This window comes from Suncus etruscus, chromosome 1 (genome assembly GCF_024139225.1).
Source record: "Suncus etruscus isolate mSunEtr1 chromosome 1, mSunEtr1.pri.cur, whole genome shotgun sequence".
Classification (NCBI taxonomy): Eukaryota; Metazoa; Chordata; class Mammalia; order Eulipotyphla; family Soricidae; genus Suncus; species Suncus etruscus.
Window position 1 is genome coordinate 62025575 of NC_064848.1, and position 20624 is coordinate 62046198.

General features: G+C 43.8%; 1 protein-coding gene across 1 annotated transcript; it reads left to right on the forward strand.

The window, feature by feature from the left end:
• The first annotated feature begins 14276 nt into the window (after positions 1-14276).
• On the forward strand, positions 14277-14740 carry HRCT1 (histidine rich carboxyl terminus 1). The gene has a single exon (XM_049774244.1). The coding sequence runs from the start codon at positions 14337-14339 to the stop codon at positions 14673-14675; it is 339 nt and encodes a 112-aa protein (XP_049630201.1). The 5' UTR covers positions 14277-14336; the 3' UTR covers positions 14676-14740.
• Positions 14741-20624: the final 5884 nt, after the last annotated feature.

Here is a 20624-nt window from a genome sequence, read left to right on the forward strand (position 1 = left end):
TCAGGAAAAATGAAGTCATGAAATTTTCCTATACATGAATGGACATGGAAACTATTATGCTGAGTGAAATAAATCAGAAAGAGAGAGATAGACATAGGTTAGTCTCACTCATCTGTGGGATTTAAGGAAAAATAGAAGCCATCGGGGCTGGCGCGGTGGCGCTAGGTGTCTGCCTTGCCAGTGCCCAGCTAGCCTAGGATGGAGGGCAGTTTGATCCCCTGGTGTCCCATATGGTCCCCCAAGCCAGGAGTGACTTCTGAGCGCATAGCCAGGAGTAACTCCTGAGCGTCACCGGGTGTGGCCCAAAAACCAAAAATAATAATAATAATAATAATAATAATAATAATAATAATAAAGACATTATTGTAATAATACCTAGAGACAATAGCAATGAGGACTGGAAGTACTGGCCCGCAGTATGAAGTTTACCACAAAGATTGGTGAGTTCAGATGGGGCGCATTAGTGGTGGGAATATTGCACAGGTGAAGGGGGCTTTTTTTTTTTTGACTGAGGCCCAACTCAAACGTATTTGTAATTTTGAAGAATAAAGTATTATAAAAAAAAGAAAATATATTTTGATATTTATACTATATCTTTAATGTTGGAAAAATTGTTACCTGAATGGTTTAGGAGAAATTACTTTCCTTCTAACAAAATCCAGTCAATGTTAGAATTTCTTCAACTTACTGAGAGAGAGAAAGAGAGAGAGAGAGGGAGAGAGAATGAGAGAGAGAATGAAGATGGCAGTTTGATGACCTGAAAAGTGCCAACCACCTATTTAGCTTCTCAGATAAGGAGTTTAGAGAAGAAATATGGAGAATGTTTTAGAACTCTAAGAAAGCATAGATTGAGCTGAACAGACCACAAATAAGTATCAAGAGGATATGAACATAGAAATCAGAAAACTCCAAATAGAAATAACAGGACTGTAAACCATGGTAGGTGAAATGAAAACCTCTCTGGAGGGGCCAGAGTGGTGGCGCAAGTGGTAAGGTGTCTGCATTGTGCACGCGAGTCTAGAACGGACCACAGTTTGATTTCCCTAGTGTCCCATATGGTTCCCCAAGCCAAGAGCGATTTCTGAGCACATAGCGAAGAGTAACCCCTGAGCACCATTAGGTGTGGCTGAAAAACAACAACAACAACAACAACAATAACAACAAAGGAAACCTCACTGGAAAGCCTCTCTAATAGAGTAACAACAGATGAAGACTGAATCAGTAAGCTGAAAGATGAGGTGCATAACAACTCCATACAACAAAAGAAAATGGAAAAGAGCCTTAAAACAAATTATCATACAATAGAAAAATCCTCAAAGAATGTGAACATATGAAAACAGAAGTCTTTGATAAACTCAACAGAAACAACATAAGAATCATTGGAGTCACAGAGATCCAGGAAGAAAATTCTCAGGAAGAATCAACAGTCAAGGAAATAATTGCAGAGAAATTCTGAGAGCTAAAGAGTGCATACAACCAAATTCTGTATGCCCAAAAAGTATGAGCTAAAAGAGATCTGAAAAAAAGCACCCCAAGACACTTCATAGACACAATGATGAAGCCCACAGATAGGGATAAAATACTGAAAGCAGCAAGATCAAAAGGGAAAATACATTCAAAGGAGAATCCTTAAGATTTACAGCAGATCTGTCACAAAAATCCCTCAAAATCAGAAGGCAGTGGTGTGATATAGTGACAAAACTCAATGAAATTAATACTTTTCCTAGAATACTGCACCCAGCCAGATTCACTTTCAGGTTTTAAGAAAATATGCATAACTTCATGGGTAAACAACAGCTCAGAAACTTTACAGACTCAAAACCAGCCTTAAAAGAAAAACTGAAAGATCTACTTTAAGACAAGACAGACCAAAAGACATACCAAACTCCTACACAAAGATGACACTAAATTCATGACAATTATTTCTTTCAACATCAATGGACTAAATGCACCAGTTAAGAGACACAGAGTGGCAAAATGGATCAAAAATATGAATCCAACATTCTGCTGCCTGCAAGAAGCACATCTGAATAGTCAGAACAAGCATAGACTCAAAACCAAAGGTTGGAGGACAATCATCCAAGCAAAATACTCCCTTAAAAAAGCTGGAGTGGTCATATTAATATCAGACGAAACAAACTTTAGACTTAGAAAAGTTATAAGGGACAAAAATGGACATTTTGTAATAATCAAGTGATATGTACAACAGGAAATAATCACACTTCTAAACATATATGCAGCCAATGAGGGAACAGCAAAATATTTTAAAAATTGTTGACAAATCTGAAAGAAGACATCAATAGCAACACAATAATAGTGGGGACCTCACACTACCCTGTCACCCTTTGATAGGTCAACCAGGCTGAAACCCAACAAGAATATGCTAGCTCTAAGGGAGAAATGGAAGAAAGTGGCTGTGTGTGTGTGTTCCATATATATATATATATATGGACACTTCACTTCCAGAAAACTGGATACATATTCTTCTCCAATGCACATAGGCCATTCTTTAGGATAGACCACATGCTGCCCATAAAACATACCTATATAAAAAACATTAAAAAATACATCATCGGGCTGGAGAGATAGCATGGGAGGTAAGGCGTTTGCCTTTTATGCAGGAGGTCATCGGTTCGAATCCCGGCGTCCCATATGGTCCCCCGTGCCTGCCAGGAACAATTTCTGAGCCTGGAGCCAGGAATAATCCCTGAGCACTGCCGGGTGTGACCCAAAAACCACCAAAAAAAAAAATCTTTTGGGGCCGGAGAGATAGCATGGAGGTAAGGCGTTTGCCTTTCATGCAGGAGGTCATTGGTTCGAATCCCGGCGCCCCATATGGTCCCCCGTACCTGCCAGGAGCAATTTCTGAGCCTGGAGCCAGGAATAACCCCTGAGCACTGCCGGGTGTGACCCAAAAACCAAAAAAAAAAAAAAAAAATACATCATCATCTATGGGATTTAAGAAAAATAAAAGACATCATTGTAATAATACTCAGAGACAATAGAGATAAGGGCTGGAAAGACTGGCCCATGGTATGAAGCTTACCACAAAGAGTGGTGAGTGTAGTTAGAGAAATAATATATTGACAACTATTGTGACAATGGTAGTGAGTGAGAGAAATAGAATGCCTGTCTCAAATACAGGCAGGGGGTGGGGAAGGAGGGAGATGGGGGTCCTTGGTGGTGTAATGTTGCACTGGTGAAGGGGGTGTTCTTTTTAAAACTAAAAACAACTGCAAACATGTGAGTAATCATGCTTAAATAAAGATATTAATCATTAAAAAATAACTTTTGTCCCCACAAAATCTCTCTGGTCCGAACTATATATTTTTCTATCCAATTCTGCTTTTCTTTATATATTATCAAATCATATTTTATTTTATTTTGTATTACTACATTTAAACACCATGGTTTACAAGGTTGTTCATATACAGTTGTTTCTGGCATTCGATGTTCCAATATCAGTTGTGCCAGTAGTGTAACTTGGTAGCACTGGTGTTCCCAGTTTCCCATCCACTACCAAGCCTGCCCCTTGGCAGGCACAGAATAATTTATTTTATATTTCTAATTGTTATAAGAAATATAAATAGCTAATAAAATTAAATAGTTAATAAAACTAAATAGCTAAAAATTATTGAAAAATACTTCAGTAAAAGAAACATTTTGAAAATTATTGTCTTACAACACGTTCATTAAGTCATTGTCTGAAGGTTTACTAAGCTTTTTGTTTTTAGTTGAACATTCTGTGGTGCTGTTGTTTACTGAGATTAATTGGTTTCTGTTTTACTTTCATATCTGATTTTGTGTGTTCCTTCTGGGGTGTCAGTATTGAGAAATTTAGAAGTGTCATGTGGCTGCACATGAGGGCGCATGCTCCAAGACCTCCAGGATCTGTGGAGCTGGACCTATGTACTTACCTGGAAGTGTCTGTGAATGTGGCTTTGGTTTCTAGGCTTCTGGAAGTGCAGGGTGTAGGGGAAAACTGCTTGCCCCCACTCCAAGAAGATCCCAGAGTTTTCAGTCTCCAAACCAGTGTACCTGAAATTTTTGTCAGTTTGGTGTCTCTGCAGAGATTAGTCTTGAAGCAGTGAAGTTGGGCTGTTGGCACAGTGTTGATTGTGGGATGTGAGTGCAGCTGACAGGGCTTTGATAGACAGGGACTTGTTTCGTCCCTTTTGAGGGTATCCAAGAATTTTTATCTGGAAGACCAGTATTCATATGAATTTTAGCAGCTTGGCTTGCATCTCTTCTGAAATTAATTGGGAATCTGTGGAACTAGGATGGTGACCTTACACAGTGATGGCGGCAATGAGATAGATGTTGGTGTTTGTATCACAGTTTAGATGAAAAAAGTTCTCCTGAATATTCCTGAATGTCTCATTTAATTTCTTCAAATAGCTTTCCTAGTACTCAGGACTATAATACTTTATTTATTTATTTACTTGGTTTTTGGGCCACACCCATGTGCTAAGGTGTTACTCCTGGCTCTGCACCCAGGAATTATTCCTAGTAGTGCTTGGGATGGAGCATATGGAATGCCAGGGATTGAACCTAGGTTGGCCAGTGCAAAGCATCCTACCCACTGTGCTGTCATTTGAGTCCCATGGACTAACCATATTGTAGATGTGACTTTTCATCTAAAAAGTTTTTTAGGGGCTATTACTGTTGTGCTATTATTTTGCACTGAGCTCCACCAAGAGAGATCCCTGAGCACAGAACTAGGAGTAAACTCTGAGCACCACTGGGTATAGGAGCCAAAAATCAAAACAAAAATCAACTTAATTCTTCAAGTCAGGACATTTCATTTGTTCAGTAATTATTTCTCCAATGGTTCTATTCTCTACTTCTAGACTGTCTAGTGTATTTGATTTCCTGGGCATCTCTCTCATTTTCTTTCTCCTTTTTTCTCAAGAGCTTTGAAGGTGATTCTCACAGCAATCTTTCATTGTTTTTAAATTTTTAATTTTTATATTTCCCAAAGTTATGTATAGATTGACCAAAATTGCCAAATTAATGGATAAAAGTGCATAAACTTTGTAATTTTACTATTTTTAGACTTTCAAAACTGATAAGGAATACCATATATCTTTTTATTCATTTTTCTCTACTTGATCAAGTAACAGAGGTACCTAGATCTACATTTATTTGAGATTGAAATTTGACACAGTTCTATTTTAAAAAATCATGTAGATGATTTTTAAGAATTTTGTGGTTTGAGGCAAGGAAAAAAGAAAGAAAAAGTCCTTGTTTATGGTTCATTTTCTAGAGGGGAGGATCTAGTTGTTCATGATAAGATTAGGGGGTTGCTTTTGAGAGGAAGAGAAAAGATTTCTGTAGCCTGGGTAACTTTTCATTATCTTCTGAGATAGCCCAAGGTCATGATTTCTTCTCTAACTGGCCTGAGTGTCCATATTAGGAACCTGCTGTCTGTGTCTACTCTGTGCAAGTCAAAAGAAGGCCAAGATGTGCCAAGATATAGCCAAGTGATTTGTATGCAGTTCCTGACCACTTGGTTCTTCCCTACAGGTATCCCTTTGCCCTTAGTCCTTGTTCTGGTTGTCTTTCATAAGGCTTAGGGGCACTTTTTGGGGTAACCCTTCACTCCCCTGCAGGAAGTCCTTTTTTAGTTACTGTGCCTTGATCTGGTTCCATCCATGTTAAAAATTTATTTCAAAAATGTCTGACTAGAATTTGATTTAGAGTGAAGTTGAGTGCATGGATTCAAATTATGATTCATAAACCAAAAATCAGGAAACCCTAACCTGCTGAGATCAAACTAGGAAATTGGTTTATTTACAGTATTGCCACTAGGTGGTGCACTAATTAGAGAAAATAACGTTGACCCTCTGGCAGGGAGAGGAGACATGCTTGTGAGTGTGGGGGACATTTACATGCATATGTGCATGAGTGTGTTTACATATGAGTTTTGGTGCAGGAGCTGGCTCATAGAGCAATGTTGATTTACTAGTTTTAACAGGGGTTCAAATAAGCACATAATAAGCATGTGACTCCCAGAGGGTCTGCTCATGAAGTTCAATGAAATGTTCTCCAAAAGCTCTTTGACCTACTGGGTTCCTTAGCTATGTGGTCTGAAAGCCCATTTCTTCAGGTTGGAAGGCTACTTTTGTAGTATGCAGAAATTCTGAGCCTCAGGGACAACAGAAACAGCTTTTCTGCACTAGAGAATCCCTAGTCACTACCACACGTTCCACTAAGCAGTGCTTCTCAAATAGTGGGGCATGCCCCTCGGGGGGACACGAGGCTCCATAAAGGAGGGCGCGTTTGACCTCGGCAAACACTGTCATAGAAGCTAAGCCCGGTGTTTATGTCTCTGTATGTCTCTGGAGCTGAGAGTTGTGTCCTACTTCAAACCCCACTTTAAAAAGCTATGCATTGCAAAATGTGCTCATTGTAGCCATTAATCCAGACATCACCTCTGATTAAAAAATCAGCTCAAATTATTTTTATATATTTTTGTTTTGCAGGTTAAAGGTTTTTTTAATAAAGATACTATTTACAGTCGCATGGGGGGGACCTGAAAAATGTTTTCTTCTTCCTGGGGTGCATCACAGAAAATAATTGAGAAGACTGCACTAAAGCCACAGAGCAGCAGGTCCTAGTGTCTAGTTAGGCCTTCAAGAAGGTATCAGTCTATTCTAAAGCCCACATCATGAGGGACTCAATCTTTTTCCCTGAATTCCCTCAGGAGACACTAATCCCCATCTTGGGAATGAATCCTAATTGGGAGTTGGGTGAGGTGACCATGCACTGAAGAAAATGAATGCTGGGCCCAAAAGCTGTTCCAGAAGATCCACTGAAGGCCTCATATGATCCCAGCCACCACAAGGTCTCCAAGCACTGCCAGGAGCAACACCCCATGATTAAAATGGGAACAGCTAATGAGTACTTTTGTGCTTGCCCAAAAGACAAAGAAAAGAAAAGAAATGTTATGTGTATACCTGAATGTAGAAGGATTGCCAGTCTCCTAATACATCCCTCTCTCTGAGTAGATGAATGTCTGCCATAGAGGCAGATAGGGGGAAAGACAGTGAGAAGGGAGGGAAACTGGGGACATTGGTGAGGGAAAAGTGCAACTAGTGAAGGGTGTTGTGCCTTATAACTGAAACTCAATCACGAACGACTTTGTAACTGTGTGTCTCATGGGGATTCATTTAAAAAATTTATTTATAAAAATAAAATAAAATAAATCCCTCTCTCTTAAGACTCTTAAGACTCAGCTGTACCTCTTCTCTGTCACCTCTGTGTGAGCTCCCAGATGTCTCACATACTCTGCTCTTACTTGGGAATAGAGCAGAGTGAGTTACTTGCATACAGAATACACATAGAGCAAGTAAATCAAGACTTGCCTTTAGGGCAAGTTTCTTTTCTTGCCTTAGTTTCTCCAACTCTCCCAAGGCCCAGTCTGCTTGATGCCAAGAAGGGCTTTATGTTGCCTGACCAAAGTTCCCTAGAGCTCAGAACCCTATTACCTGCTTTACAAGTGGAAATGAAACCTCCTCAGAGAAACTCCAAAGAAAAAGTTTAGTTTGTCCTCCCCCCTCCTCCTCCTTTTGGCCTACTTCCCTCCATAACAGGTCCCAAGGGAAGGCAGTGGGCTCCTGGGGCCTCAGAAGCCACAGCAGGAGGTTCTCACTCCAGCATCATTAAAAGTTCAAGTGGCTTCTCCCCTGAGAAACATTCATGAGACCTGCTGCCCCTGGAGCCCAATTTGGTTGAAGGGAATATTTGGCCTTTTCACCCATAGAAGGTTGTTTTGGGATATGAGGCCTCCCTGAGTCAGGGAAGATCCATAGGTGACCATTGTCCCTGCAGGCCTGACCAGGAAGAGGCCTGTTTCAGCCTCTGGGTGCTGAAAACAGTCCTTGGCAGGGAGAGGCACATGCCTGGGGGAAGTACGGAGAAGGGAGCCCTGAGGCAGTGTGGGCTCAGGGACAGTCTCTGAGCAGCCATGAGCAAAAGCTTTACCAGTCCACTCAGCCCACAGGAAATAATGTAGCCCAGAGGGACAGAACACCTGTCCCTGAGGCCTGGGAGAGGGAAGGCCTGTGCCCCACTTAGCTCCTTTCTGCTCTAGAAGCTTCCTTCAGGGCAGGAATGGTGAACCCTGACTGTACTACAGTCACTTGGGGTACCAGTGAGGCAGCAAGGAATTTATTGGCTTAGGACATGATTACTGCCTATGGAGACTGTTTATCTTGTGTGTGGGATAAAAGGATTCAGTACCCATTCTCTATCCCAAAATTCCCCTTACCTGGAGTCCAAGATCATTTTGTCATAGAAAAAAATTTCTAGACAGACCATGAGTAAAAAATTTATTTAGGGGCCGGGCGGTGGCGCTAAAGGTAAGGTGCCTGCCTTGCCTGCGCTAGCCTTGGACGGACCGCGGTTCGATCCCCCGGTGTCCCATATGGTCCCCCAAGCCAGGAGCAACTTCTGAGCACATAGCCAGGAGTAACCCCTGAGCGTTACCGGGTGTGGCCCAAAAACCAAAAAAAAAAAAAAAAAAAAAAAAAAAAAAATTTATTTAAAGAGACAGAAAAGAAAACATATTCGAAAGACCCCATTAAGTCAAGGACAAAAATTATACACCCCAACTTGGGATAGTGGAGGTTCCCAGAGTAGAAAATGCTGCTATTTTTCAAAACTGGTTCTCACTGAGAACCATGAGGAGTGATCCTCATGTGATCCTGAGCATAGAGTCAGGAGTAAGTCCTTAGCACCATAGGGTATGGCCCCCAAACAAACAAATCAAATTTGATTTCTATAGGGTTTTTATAAATTACCCTGGCTTGGGAACTCTGTATAGATTAGAGTTTGTTGCTAAGGTGTTTGTCAAGGAGAAAGGATTTTTGAGAAGCAATGATCTTCTGCATTTAGAGTATTTTTTTAATATAATTTTTATTTTGATCATCGTGGCTTACATATTGTTGACAATATTATTTTAGGTACATATTTACATAAAATCAAGGGGGATTCCCATCACCAGATTGTCTTCCCTATACCTCCATTTTTGTCCTCCCTCCCATTTCCTCTTCCCTCACCCTCAGGGCGGCTAGAATATGTGGTCCCTTCTGTATCTGACCTACTACTTAGTAGTCTTGCACCTGTTTGGTCTTGATGTCTCCCTTATTTCCCCCTCTAACTGGAGGTAGGACTAGCTAGTTCAAGATGCATGGTTTTGTTTGAAAAAGAGAAAAGTAATAAGCTGGGGTAAGAGACTAATATGCCGAAAATGGGCGGAATCCTTCTAGGGGCTCTCATCAACGCTTTGAGAGATGAAGGAGATAAAGAAGGTGAAACACTCCCCCAGTACCAAAAGAAGTGTCAAATATCCAGTGAGGATTCCAGCTATATCGATTAGCACCACGAAAAAACAAGCAAAAAAAAAAAAAAAAACAAAGAAAAACAGACAAACAAAAACAAAAACAAAAAGAAACAAACAAAAACAAATCAAAACGAAAACCGCCATGGTCTTGAAATAAGAAACATGACATAGCACATAAAGAAAGAAAAGAAAAGAAGAGAAAAAGAGAAAAAAAAAAAGTATAACTGGGGACAACAATTTCAATAATCACACCCAAACAGAGAAATCTACCAAAGAGAGGTAGGTAAATAATAATAATAATAATAATAATAATAATAATAAAAATAAATGAAGATAAAAAAATAATATATAAAAAATAACCGAGGTTTTGTGCTTTTTGTATTTTTGTTTTTTCCCTCCTGCCCTGGCACAGTAGATATTGGGGTCATTCAAAGAGGAATTCACTTGGCCTAAGAAATATGGGGTTTCTCCGTCCTTGGAGTATATTGTCATGGGATCAACTATAGACTCTGTTCAGGATCATTTATTCTCCCGGTGGTGCTTTTGTGGTGTGTGGAAGACTTCTGCCCTGTCCTGGGTGATACAATCAGACTTCTGTGTCTAGAGGTCTCAGTATCTGCACGGATCCTGAGGTGGGACTTATGATAAAGTCAGTCTTTGTGGTTCTAGAAGTTCTGTTCCCTCAGTGTCATTTTAATCCATCTTCTGTGGTTGGAGATCTTGGTCTTTGTGTTGAACCTGGGATGGCGCCTAGGATAGCGTCTTTCTTTGTGCTTCCCAAAGCCCCATTCCGTTACAATTGTCTCTGCCAGACCTTTGGAACTGGGGATCATAATTATTGTGCAGGTCATAGTTCAAACCCTAAACTAGGGCTTTTTTATTGGTCCCAAGATATATACAGTCTGGTCATGGTTCTAGCAGCCAGTCATCTATAAATCACGATCTTGGCTTTTGGACCTACCAAAGAGTGACAAGTCTTCTGGTTTTGTCTTGTCATTGGCTGGTAAGGTAGGCTAATCTGTTCTAAGGTCAAGTTGTTCACATTTTCCTTGTTGTCAGGATATCATGTTAGAGCTGGTCCTTGTTGGTGACCCCACAGTATTAAGGCTGTCCCGGCTGGGATTTGTTTCTTGTAGCTGTTGTGAAGAGCTGTGCCATTTCTATGTCTGGGGTCCAGGGTTCAAGGCTGGATGAATGGTATCTAATCACCTGAGGTCTAAGTTGATTCCACATGACATATTTTCAGGGTAGGAGATATCCCTGTATTGTAAACAACTATGAGTTCTTATCTCTAGTAGATAAGAGCTCTTTTTTTTTTTAATGTAAGATTTCCCCTTTATTTAGTGTGCCTTTGCAGGGAGAAATGGTGCTACCTTATATTGTCGGTGTATTTGGGGGTGGACAGAGGGGATAACAGAAACAGGTCACATACCCAAAAATGATAAAAAAAAAAAAGGAATAAAAATGTATGTGCTCACAAATGTATGTGTAGGACAGACATTTAAAAAAATAACTTAATTAATTAAAAAGAAAAGAAAAGAAATAAAATGAGTTAGCGAAGTTTTTAAAGGACCAAAGTGGTGCAAAAGACTATCTTACATTTGGGGGAAAGCAGGTAAAGAGGTGCTATATTACAGGTCTTTTGCCTATGTTGGAAGTACAGTTTTTCCCATTGTCTTTTGGGTTTTTCTTGTGGTGCGTGGGTTCCCAGGCATCTTTCTATCACACCCTGACCTTCTTCAGATTGGTAAAAATTTGCGGCAGGGAGGTCTTGGAAGAGTTCTTGCTTTGGGGATACTTTTGGACCTAGGTCCAGTTTCAAGAAACAGTCCACATTAGGGGGAGTTGGTAGGAAGGGCCTCGCATCATGAGTCCGCAGGGGAGTTGGCTGTCTTTTCTTGCAGGAGACGAGGTGTGGGTTTGACTGGGTGTCCCCTCGCCTGGGTGCTGGGTACTGGTTCGTTGGGTAGGAGGTCGATCTTGATGCCTGAGAGATTAAGGACTGAGGGTGAAGAGTTTTAATATGGTGGGAGATCTGGATGGGATTGAGAGGTGAAGGGATAGTTGGATTTCTTTTGGAAGCCAGGGAAACGCTGCGTGGGCGGGGCGGGCCGTTAGCGGAGGGACGCGTGGGTGGGCGGAGCCTCCCTAGCCTCTGGAGGCCAGAGAAAACCTGCATTTAGAGTATTTTTTAAGTGCATGTAGCACGCCCAGCAGTACTCAAGGATTACTCCTGAATTTATGCTCAGTACTCTTGGCATACATAGGAGACCATATAGGATCCAGGATCAAACTCATGTCAGCTGTGTGCAAGGTAAATTCTCTACCCACTTACTTAATGCCTGAATTTAAAGAATTGTCTCCTGAGTTGTACTGAACTCTGGATCATCTTGACTATAAACCTCAGGATGTTTTTAAGTCTAATCTGGTCCTCAGTTTGGTACTGTGCCAGGACTAAAGAACTTAGAACTTCCACATCTTGCTTTTATTTCTTTCTTTTAGTCCTCTCTGACTAGCCTTCCTGCCTTGGGGTACCAGGAGGCTGGAGCTGGGCCTCATCTCTCTGAGATCAGATGCCTCTTCCTGCTGCTGCAGCTCTGGGAAACCTCAAACCCACTTGGTTTCCAGCCTGGGCAGGACATAGGATACAGTTGCCCAGTGCCCTGGAAAATAAAAATCCACCCAACTGGGCCCTGAAGTGTGGGACTAGTGGTTGGACAGAACCCCACTAAATCCCAGAGAAAGATGTGGGCTGAAGTCATAGACTCCCAGAGGAGAGGCCATCAAGTACAAAGGCCACCACAGTAATATCAGTGACAAACATGTGCCAACAACTTGTTTAAGTACGTTCTAGATTTTTGTTTTATTATTATTATTATTATTATTATTATTTTATTAAAACCATTGTGATCTACAAAGTCTTTCATAGTTGAATTTCAGATATACAATGAATCAGAGCCATTCCCACCACCAGTATCGACCTCCCTCCACCAATGTTCCCAGCGGTGGCATCCTATACCAACACTCTTTGCCCCTGGACTGCCAGTATAACAGGCCTATTTAAGTTTAGATTGTTAAAGTTTAGGTCTCTTGATTCCTTGTTTACTTTGGCTTGAATATTTAGTTTGGTCCTTTTTTCCCCCCCCCTCAGTAATGCACCTGAGACCATTTGGCCCTTGACCTCCATCATTTCTTTGATCTTTTCTTCTTAACTTTATAGAAAAATACAGAATGAGGTTAAAAAAATAATGTATATCCTAAGGTTCTATGAAAAAGGTGGAAGCCCCTACTTAAAAAATAAATTAAAAGGACCCGGAGAGATAGCACAGCGGCGTTTGCCTTGCAAGCAGCCGATCCAGGACCAAAGATGGTTGGTTCGAATCCCGGTGTCCTATATGGTCCCCCGTGCTTGCCAGGAGCTATTTCTGAGCAGACAGCCAGGAGTTACCCCTGTGCAATGATGGGTGTGGCCCAAAAACCAAAAATAATAAATAAATAAATAAATAAATAAATTTTTAAAAAAAGTAAAAAGGGGGTCCAGTTTTTTGCATAGGTACAGCAAAATTTGGAGAAAATAGAAAGAAAAAACCTTTGGCCTAAAAACAGGGAGACCCTACCCGTGAAGCATCCTGCCATAAGACCAACTACAGGCTCCAGGCATATTAAGTTGTCTAACCCCAAAGTCTTTTTTCATGGTCCCAGAAAAAGTTCTCCTTAATCACAGTTGTCGCAGTCAGGTTTCTGTAATTAGAGATCTTGGATTTTGCATAGATCTTATGTCAAAGTTAGGGTGTCACAGAGCATCCTCTGGTTTCATCTCACATTTTTTCAGGGCTTTTTCTTTTTTAAAATTGTTTTTATAAGTCATTCCCAATAGACTCAGGGACTACTTCTGGAAGTACTCAAAGAGCCACATGCAGTGCCAGGAATCTGAACCAGGTTTGACTGCATGCAAAGAAACGTAACCCCTCTCCAGACTCTAAAACATTACTTTTTATAGGGTGTTCTCAAGCTGCTCACATGAATATTGCAAGTGTTCTATTGAGGGAAATACTTGGAACTATCGAGGTCTCCTATAATAATTTTATCAGGGTCTTTGTCTCCAACCTCCTCATCCCTGCAGGAACCAGTCCTCTGGTGGGAATGGGGTGGTCCAGCCTATGTTCTGGCTGGTAATTCTGCAGCTCAGAGAGTTTCTTTCTTATTGGACTCCTGTATTTCAAAGTTCTCCATGCCTTTGGGCTGGTCTGGCTTAGAGATACTGTGACTTTGATCCATATCACAAGGTTCCTGTGTACATGCCTACAAAAATTTACATATATAATATGTTTTATCTATATTTTATATATATTTACATGTGGGAAAGATATATTTATATATTTTATATATTTTTTATGTTTTGGATCCACATCTAACAGTGTTTGATATTATTCCTGGCTCTACATTCAGAAATCACTTCTGGCTGGCTTGGGAGATCATTTGGAATGCTGGGGATTGAAACTGGGTCAGCTGCATGCAAGGCAAATGCCATCTCCCAAACATTATTTTTAGAGGAGGCACAGAGAAGTTAAGTGATAGATACAGCCACAGAGCTAGGGAGAGATGTGGTGCTAGAAACTCTGTTCTTGATGCATTATTTCTACAAAATAAGGATGCTGAGAACCAGGGAAAGAAAGATATAGGCTCAAGTGCAGAAGGATCTCTCCTTTTCTTATCCTCAGCCCCAGGTTTCTTTCTCACAGCCCTGCTGAAAGTACTTTTGTCTCCACCCAACCTAATGTGGTCTCCCCAGAATTTGTAGTAGCTTGGCCTAGCTCTTGGTCTTCAGGGCCGGCCCAAACTGGCTGCGCCCACATTTCCTGGCCATTCTCCAGCCTGTGGGAGCTGAGACAACAAAGTCCAGTGAGTGTGAGGACTGGAAAGAGGCCTCCACAGGGGAGCAAGCAGCTGAGAGCCCCTGAGCTGAGCACAGGAATTGTCCAGCTGCCACATGCAGATGCCAGGCCTCCTGGGAACTTCGGCCGTGGTGGGATTGTTTGCAAGTGCAGTTGTAGCTGTTCTGTTGCTGCTACTGTTGCTGGCTACCTGCCTTTTCCCTGGACAGCAGGACTTGGACATAGAGAGGAGTCCTGCTTCAAATGTCAGGAGAAATCGAGTCCGAAGGCCTTTCCTCTCCCGGATTCACGTGGGACGTTCTCACCATCTTCATCATCCTGGCCATGTATCTCCTGTGCGCCATGCAGGTCTCAGCCACCACCATGTTGCCCACCACCACCACCACCACGGTCATCACCATGGTCATCACCATGGTCACCGAGGCCATCACTGACAGAAACCCCTGGCAGCCCTAGGATCACAGGAGGAGCAGACCCAGAAGTCCTCATGCAGCAAGGCAAATGCTGTGTCTCCCTGGATCCTGCTCAGGCTTTATTTGCAAACTTTGTCCCGCGACTCCCAGAAGCAAAGGACTGAGGAACCCCAGAGTGGTTGTGAATGCCAGAGGATGAGAGCTGGGATTGCTCTTTGAAGGGGACACCACTTGGGGACTGAAGAGACTGCAACAGCATATTGCATGTGCAGAACAGGCGCTTGTTACTGCTTCTCCCTCCTCTGCCTCTTGCCAGAGAGGAAACTGCAGGGGTCCCAGCTCTGTTGCTTGCAGAAGGTTTGTTCAACTTCTTGATGCCTTAATGCCAGAAAATAAAAACCTCTGAGAAACAAGTTGGTGAAGAGGCTCTTGATTGCGATTCAAGTGGCAGGGAAGGAGCTGCATGGTTGTGCTTGCTTTGCCCCAGGCAACCTTTGCTGAGGGGAAGTGAGTATGAAAGGTTTTACTGCCTTGGGCTAGGGGACTGGCTGTGAAGCAGGGATAGGATTCTGCAAGATGACTTTTCAGTGTTTCTTGGATGGTAGGTAAGAGGGATGAGAGGATCTGAGAGTGGAAGTAGGGTTTGCTTACACTCCAGTCTACAAGAGTTCTTTGCATACCAGGGAACTCTGGAATTTGTGGGACTCAGAAGTTTCAAAAAAAAAAAAAAAGAGAGAGAGAGAGAGAGAGATGAAGTTCTCCAGGCTACTCCCCCTCCCCCCCCCCCCCAGCCACTTCTCCAATGCTCTTATAGCTCTTCCTTGCAGAGCTCTAGCTCCTGTGAAAAAGCTTGGGCTGAAATGCAGGTGTCTTGGCAACTGGACTAGTTGCACCTGTGGCTCTTCTCTGTGCCTCCCATCTCCAGCCAGCCTGGGTGTGGGTGCTAGACTAGGAGTGAAGTAGGTAGGCGGGTGTGAGGGGAACCCTTGGTAATACATTTCAGAAGTTATCAAAGCAAAATACGTTCTAAAAAGGAGTAATGATCTCACCACACGAAGGCTTGAAAGCTGGGCTCTCCTATGAGAGGATTTGGCTTCTCAAGAGCAAAAGGCCCTGGCAAGACTCATCAGGGACCACCTGGCTTCTGCCCTGGCAAAGCTCTTTCTTGCAGCCTGAAGCAGGGCCTAGAAAACCAGCTTTGCAAAAGGAAGCTATGTACACTCCATTTTGAGGTTGTCTGTCCAATATGGGGTGTGTGATTTCTTCCTTCCTCTCTCTCTTCTCTAGTAGTTCCTAAATACGGCTATTCTACTCCACTCTTTCCCCTGCAGCCATTATTCATTGACAACAGCCCAGGAAACTGGGTGGAGATTAGGGCTGACTTTTTTGGTTGACCTATCAGATCCAGATCTCACAGGGCCCAAACCCTTCCAGTAACAGGAGAGTCAGGGTGTCTTGCTTTAAACCAGAGAACCGAGTGAGGGAGTGTTTTTACTCCCTAAAAAACAAGGGGTAGATAAAAAAGTGACCCTGGAGCATTACTGTCAGGAACAGCAGGGCAGATTGGAGCAGAGGAAAGAAACAAGAAATGATATTGACATTCTGTGGCCTTCTGGGGGGGGGGGGGGTGAGGGGCGAGAGGGTAGGAGGAGCTTGCAAACAGGCAGAATGTCAGGCCTGGTGACTCACTGGAACAGCATGTCCGGTTTCTTTTCTGTTTCCTGGTGGATCTCTGCAGGCCAGGGCGGGGTTAGGAGGCTCAGGAAGCCAGTCCCCTCCAACAGACTTCTGGGCTAGGTAAGTGGACCATGGGTCACCACTGATTGTTGAATTTATCCCTGCAGTGTCCTGCACATCTGCCTCCCCTCTGCCTTCCCACTGACCTGCCCCTAGCACATCCCCTGGCCTGGTCTTCCCCAGCAACCCCATACCCAAAAAGGAAGAATTGTGGCTATCTCTAGAGTTTCCAAAGAATCTTTTTTGGAGGGCTACACCCGATGTTGCTCAGGGATTAATCCTGACTATGCACTCAGAAATTGCTCCTGGCTTGGGGGACCATATGGGACGCTAGGGATCGAACCAAGGTCCATCCTGGATCAGCCATGTGCAAGGCAAACGCCCTACCACTGTGCTATCTCTCCGGCTCCCAAAGAATCTTTTTTTCCTGTTCTTTTTCTTTTTTTTTTATAATCTCTTTATTTAAACACCTTGATTACAAACATGATTGTAGTTGGGTTTCAAAGAACACCCCCCTTCACCAGTGTAACATTCCCATCACCAATGCCCCAAATCTCTCTCCTCCCCACCCCACCCCCACCTGTACTCTAGACAGACTTTCTACTTCCCTCATTCATTCACATTGTTATGATGGTTCTCAATGTAGTTATTTCTCTAACTGCACTCTCACTCTTTGTGGTGAGATTCATGTAGTGAGCTGGAATTTCCAGCCCTCCTCTCCAAAGAATCTTTTTTGATGTTTCTGTTGAAGAGAGAGAAATGGGTACCCCAAAGAAAGAGGTCTTCTGTGTGTCTGCTAAATGTTGCAGGTCACCTGACTCCAAAGTGTCTCCCCTAATACTTAGGTAACTCAGGTGCAATGACTGCCACCTGAGCCCATGCCTGTACCATTTTCCCAGAGTGTGTGTGTGTGAAGGTGTGAGGGTTTGAGAGATAAATAGTGCCAAAGAGAAGTCATTGCCCTGTAAGTGCAGTGACTGCTAGCACCTTCCCTAATATTTAGGTGACTTATATTCAGGGGACAATACAGCGGAGAGCAAGAAGAGAGTAGTTTCAAGCATGAGAGTTCTTCTGCTTCCTGTTCCTCTCACCTTGGTTATCTAGAGCATCCCTAGAAGGCTCAAGACTGATAGAGACAGACACAGTGGATATGTGGCAACATGGATATGGACACTTGTGACCCACCAGCTCCAATAGGCAGCCATTAGTTATCGTCCAAATCCCATTTGATTTCACAGTGCAGGAATTTTGATACCACCCCCATTTCTAGGGGTAGCTGTGACCTCAGGCTGGAGTGAGGAATTGCTGTGTACAAGACAAAAAGTCAGAGAGTACACAATCAGGTTGAGCAGATATGTGGGCAAATCTCAAAGTTGGGGAACACTGCCTACCTTCACAAAGATAGTTTTAGAAGTTTTTTTTTTTCTAGCCAGCCCCACTTGCCACTTTCTGTGTCCTTAAGAAATGGTTACTAGGTTGTTGAAGGGATTGGAACCTTTGGTGACCATATATAATATTACAGCCATTTGTCTGCAGGTTGTTCTCTCCTGAGGGGTCAGCTGGTGCTGCCAACCTTATTTCTGCATCTCTAGGTTTCCAGTTTTTACACCTTTAGACTGGTTTGGCTTGGAGACAGTGGTGTTTTTTTTTTTTTTTTTGGAGGGGGGAGGGTCACACCCGGCAGCTCTCAGGGATTACTCCTGGCTCTGCACTCAGAAATTGCTCTTGGCAGGCTTGGGGGTTCATATGAGATGCCAGGAATCAAACTAAGGTCCTTCCAGGTTTGACTATATGCAAGGCAAATGCCCTAGTACTGTGTTATCACTCTGGCCCCTCCACTGACTTTTTAAATCCTCATTGCTAGGTCCCCCCAGCCTGCCTGCTTGCAGCACCATCACCACACTATCTCACTGGAGAGCAAGCAGGATCCAAGGTCCCCCTGCCCTCAGAGATCTGAGAACTTCTGGAGGGGCTCTAGCACCTCTCCTGTACCCCCAGCACAGAACCAGCCCACAATCCCAGAGGCACAGGGAGGATTCTCAGCACCTCATCTCAGTGGAAAAGTAAATATAATTAAAGTAAGCACTGTTGGATGTTTGGGGTCTAGGGTTGCCTGGATATGTCTATGAAGCATTGAAAGGATTAAGAGAATCTGGGGCTGGAGAGATAACATGGAGGCAAGGCATTTGCCATGCATGCAGAAGGACAGTAGTTCGAATCCCGGCATCCCCTATGGTCCCCTGAGCCTGCCAGGAGCGATTTCTGAGCATAGAGCCAGGAGTAACCCCTGAGTACTGCCAGAGGTGACCCCCCAAAACAAAACAAAACAAAACAAAACAAAAAAGGATTAAGAGGATCTTTGGCTTCCAGGGACTTGCTGAGGGAGCTCAGGTCTGTACACCAGCTCCCCCAAGTGTGTGTGTGTGGGGGGGGCAGGGCAAGTGTCTGAGAGATAGAAATAATAATGCAAGGAAGGAAGCTGGTAGCCTGCTAGCCAGTGGCCTCTGCACAACTCCTTCATCTCTGAAACCTTCCAGAACTATGGTTGGATAAGCCACTCCCTATTGGCTGTTGATATCTGTGGAACACTGGACCGTGTTCTTTTTTTTTGTGGGGGAGACCCTCATTGTACCTGAGGTCTGTGTCCACTTAACCATAAAGCTCATATTCCCAGGGTCAAGAATGCTTCATTGGCAACAAAGTGGCCAGGTTGGAATATGTTGGACTCATCTTCAACGTGAAGACTTTGCCTGCCTGGTCACAAGAAGAGGTTTTTAAAGAGAACGAGGACAGGGAAGCAAGATGGGCCAGTCCTTGGGGGCACATTCTATTTGATCTGCCTAAAAGAACAATAAGGGTTTGGCAAAATGAGGGAGCGATAAGGTAAGGACAAATGTTCCTGTCTAGAAGTGCTACCTGCCCCCCATTTCTCTGGGCTGGTTTCATATACACACAGGATTCAGGATGACAGTGGCCACGAGAAGATCCCTGGAAAAGACCCAGAGACAGATGTTTCTGATTGCAGGCAAAGATTGACTATCTTCTTCCCTAGCTACTGTCACTTATCATTCTGTCCCTATCACTAGCAGAGTTGACTCTGAGCTCTAAACCAAAAGACCAAGCTCACATTTAACCATTGCCATCAGCTGTGACTCGAATGGATATCCAAGGACCCAGATATCCAGAGATAGACCATCAATGTGCGGCCAAAGACAACCCTCAGAGCAGGCTGTATCTCTCCTCACTCTCTCCCCTGCATCCCTGTCATAAAGGTCTGCTCTGAGAATGGACGGGAAGGCCTGGGTACCAGATGAAGTACAGAGTAGAGGTCTCCAAAACAGACTGGGAAGGAAACCAACCCAGGAGAAGGTAAGGCTGAGCAGCTGCCCTTTATTCCAGAGAGAGAATGGGCTATGTCCAGAGCTCGGCAGGGGGCAGGGCTAGAAAAGCTTAGGCTTGCACTGGGGACAAGGTGGGGTCACCATTTATATACACAGCATTGCTACCGCCCCTTCCTTGTGACTCATCCGATGCGGGTTCTTCTCTCATAATTGCAGGAAGGTTTTCATACAAGTCAGTTCTGGACGGACCCACAGCAGTTCACCATTGGGAACCTGGTACCAGAGGTTGGCTGGGGTGATTGTGCGTGCTTTGGGGAGCCACAGGCACGAAGGCAGGAACTCGCAGGCAAGCCAGGAAGGCAGGGGCTTGTGAAGGCCTACAGCAGGAGCTTCTCAGCAGCTCCAGGACACTTTCGCTTGCAGGGGCTGTTACCTCAGGACGCTCTCTGTCCTATTACACAGTGGCTCTCCCACCCCCACACAGAAAAGGAGGTCAGAGAGATAGCCCCCACCTCCTTCCTTCCTAACCCAGAGCGGCCCCGCCCTCCTGCCCACCTCCCTTTCAGTCTGGGCCCTAGGTCCGGAAGCTGCAGATTCAAGGACCAGTTCCAAGGTCCTTGAGCCTCCTCTCCTCCTGGGACCAGGAGGAGGGGAAAGAGAAGACCAAGTCTTCAGAGTCACCAGAGGGTCAGATTGGCAAAGTCCCTTTTGAACAAAGTCCTGGGGCCCCCCCTTCTCCCAGCCGCTGTGATCCGGAAAGCCTGGAGATTTATCATTTTGGACAGGACATTGCATCTTGTAGAAGCTGCAGCCCTTGTCCCAGGGGCCGCGCCTAGGGAATCCTGTCGCCAGGAGTCTACTGGAGCCAGGAGACGGACGTGGCAGTAGAGCC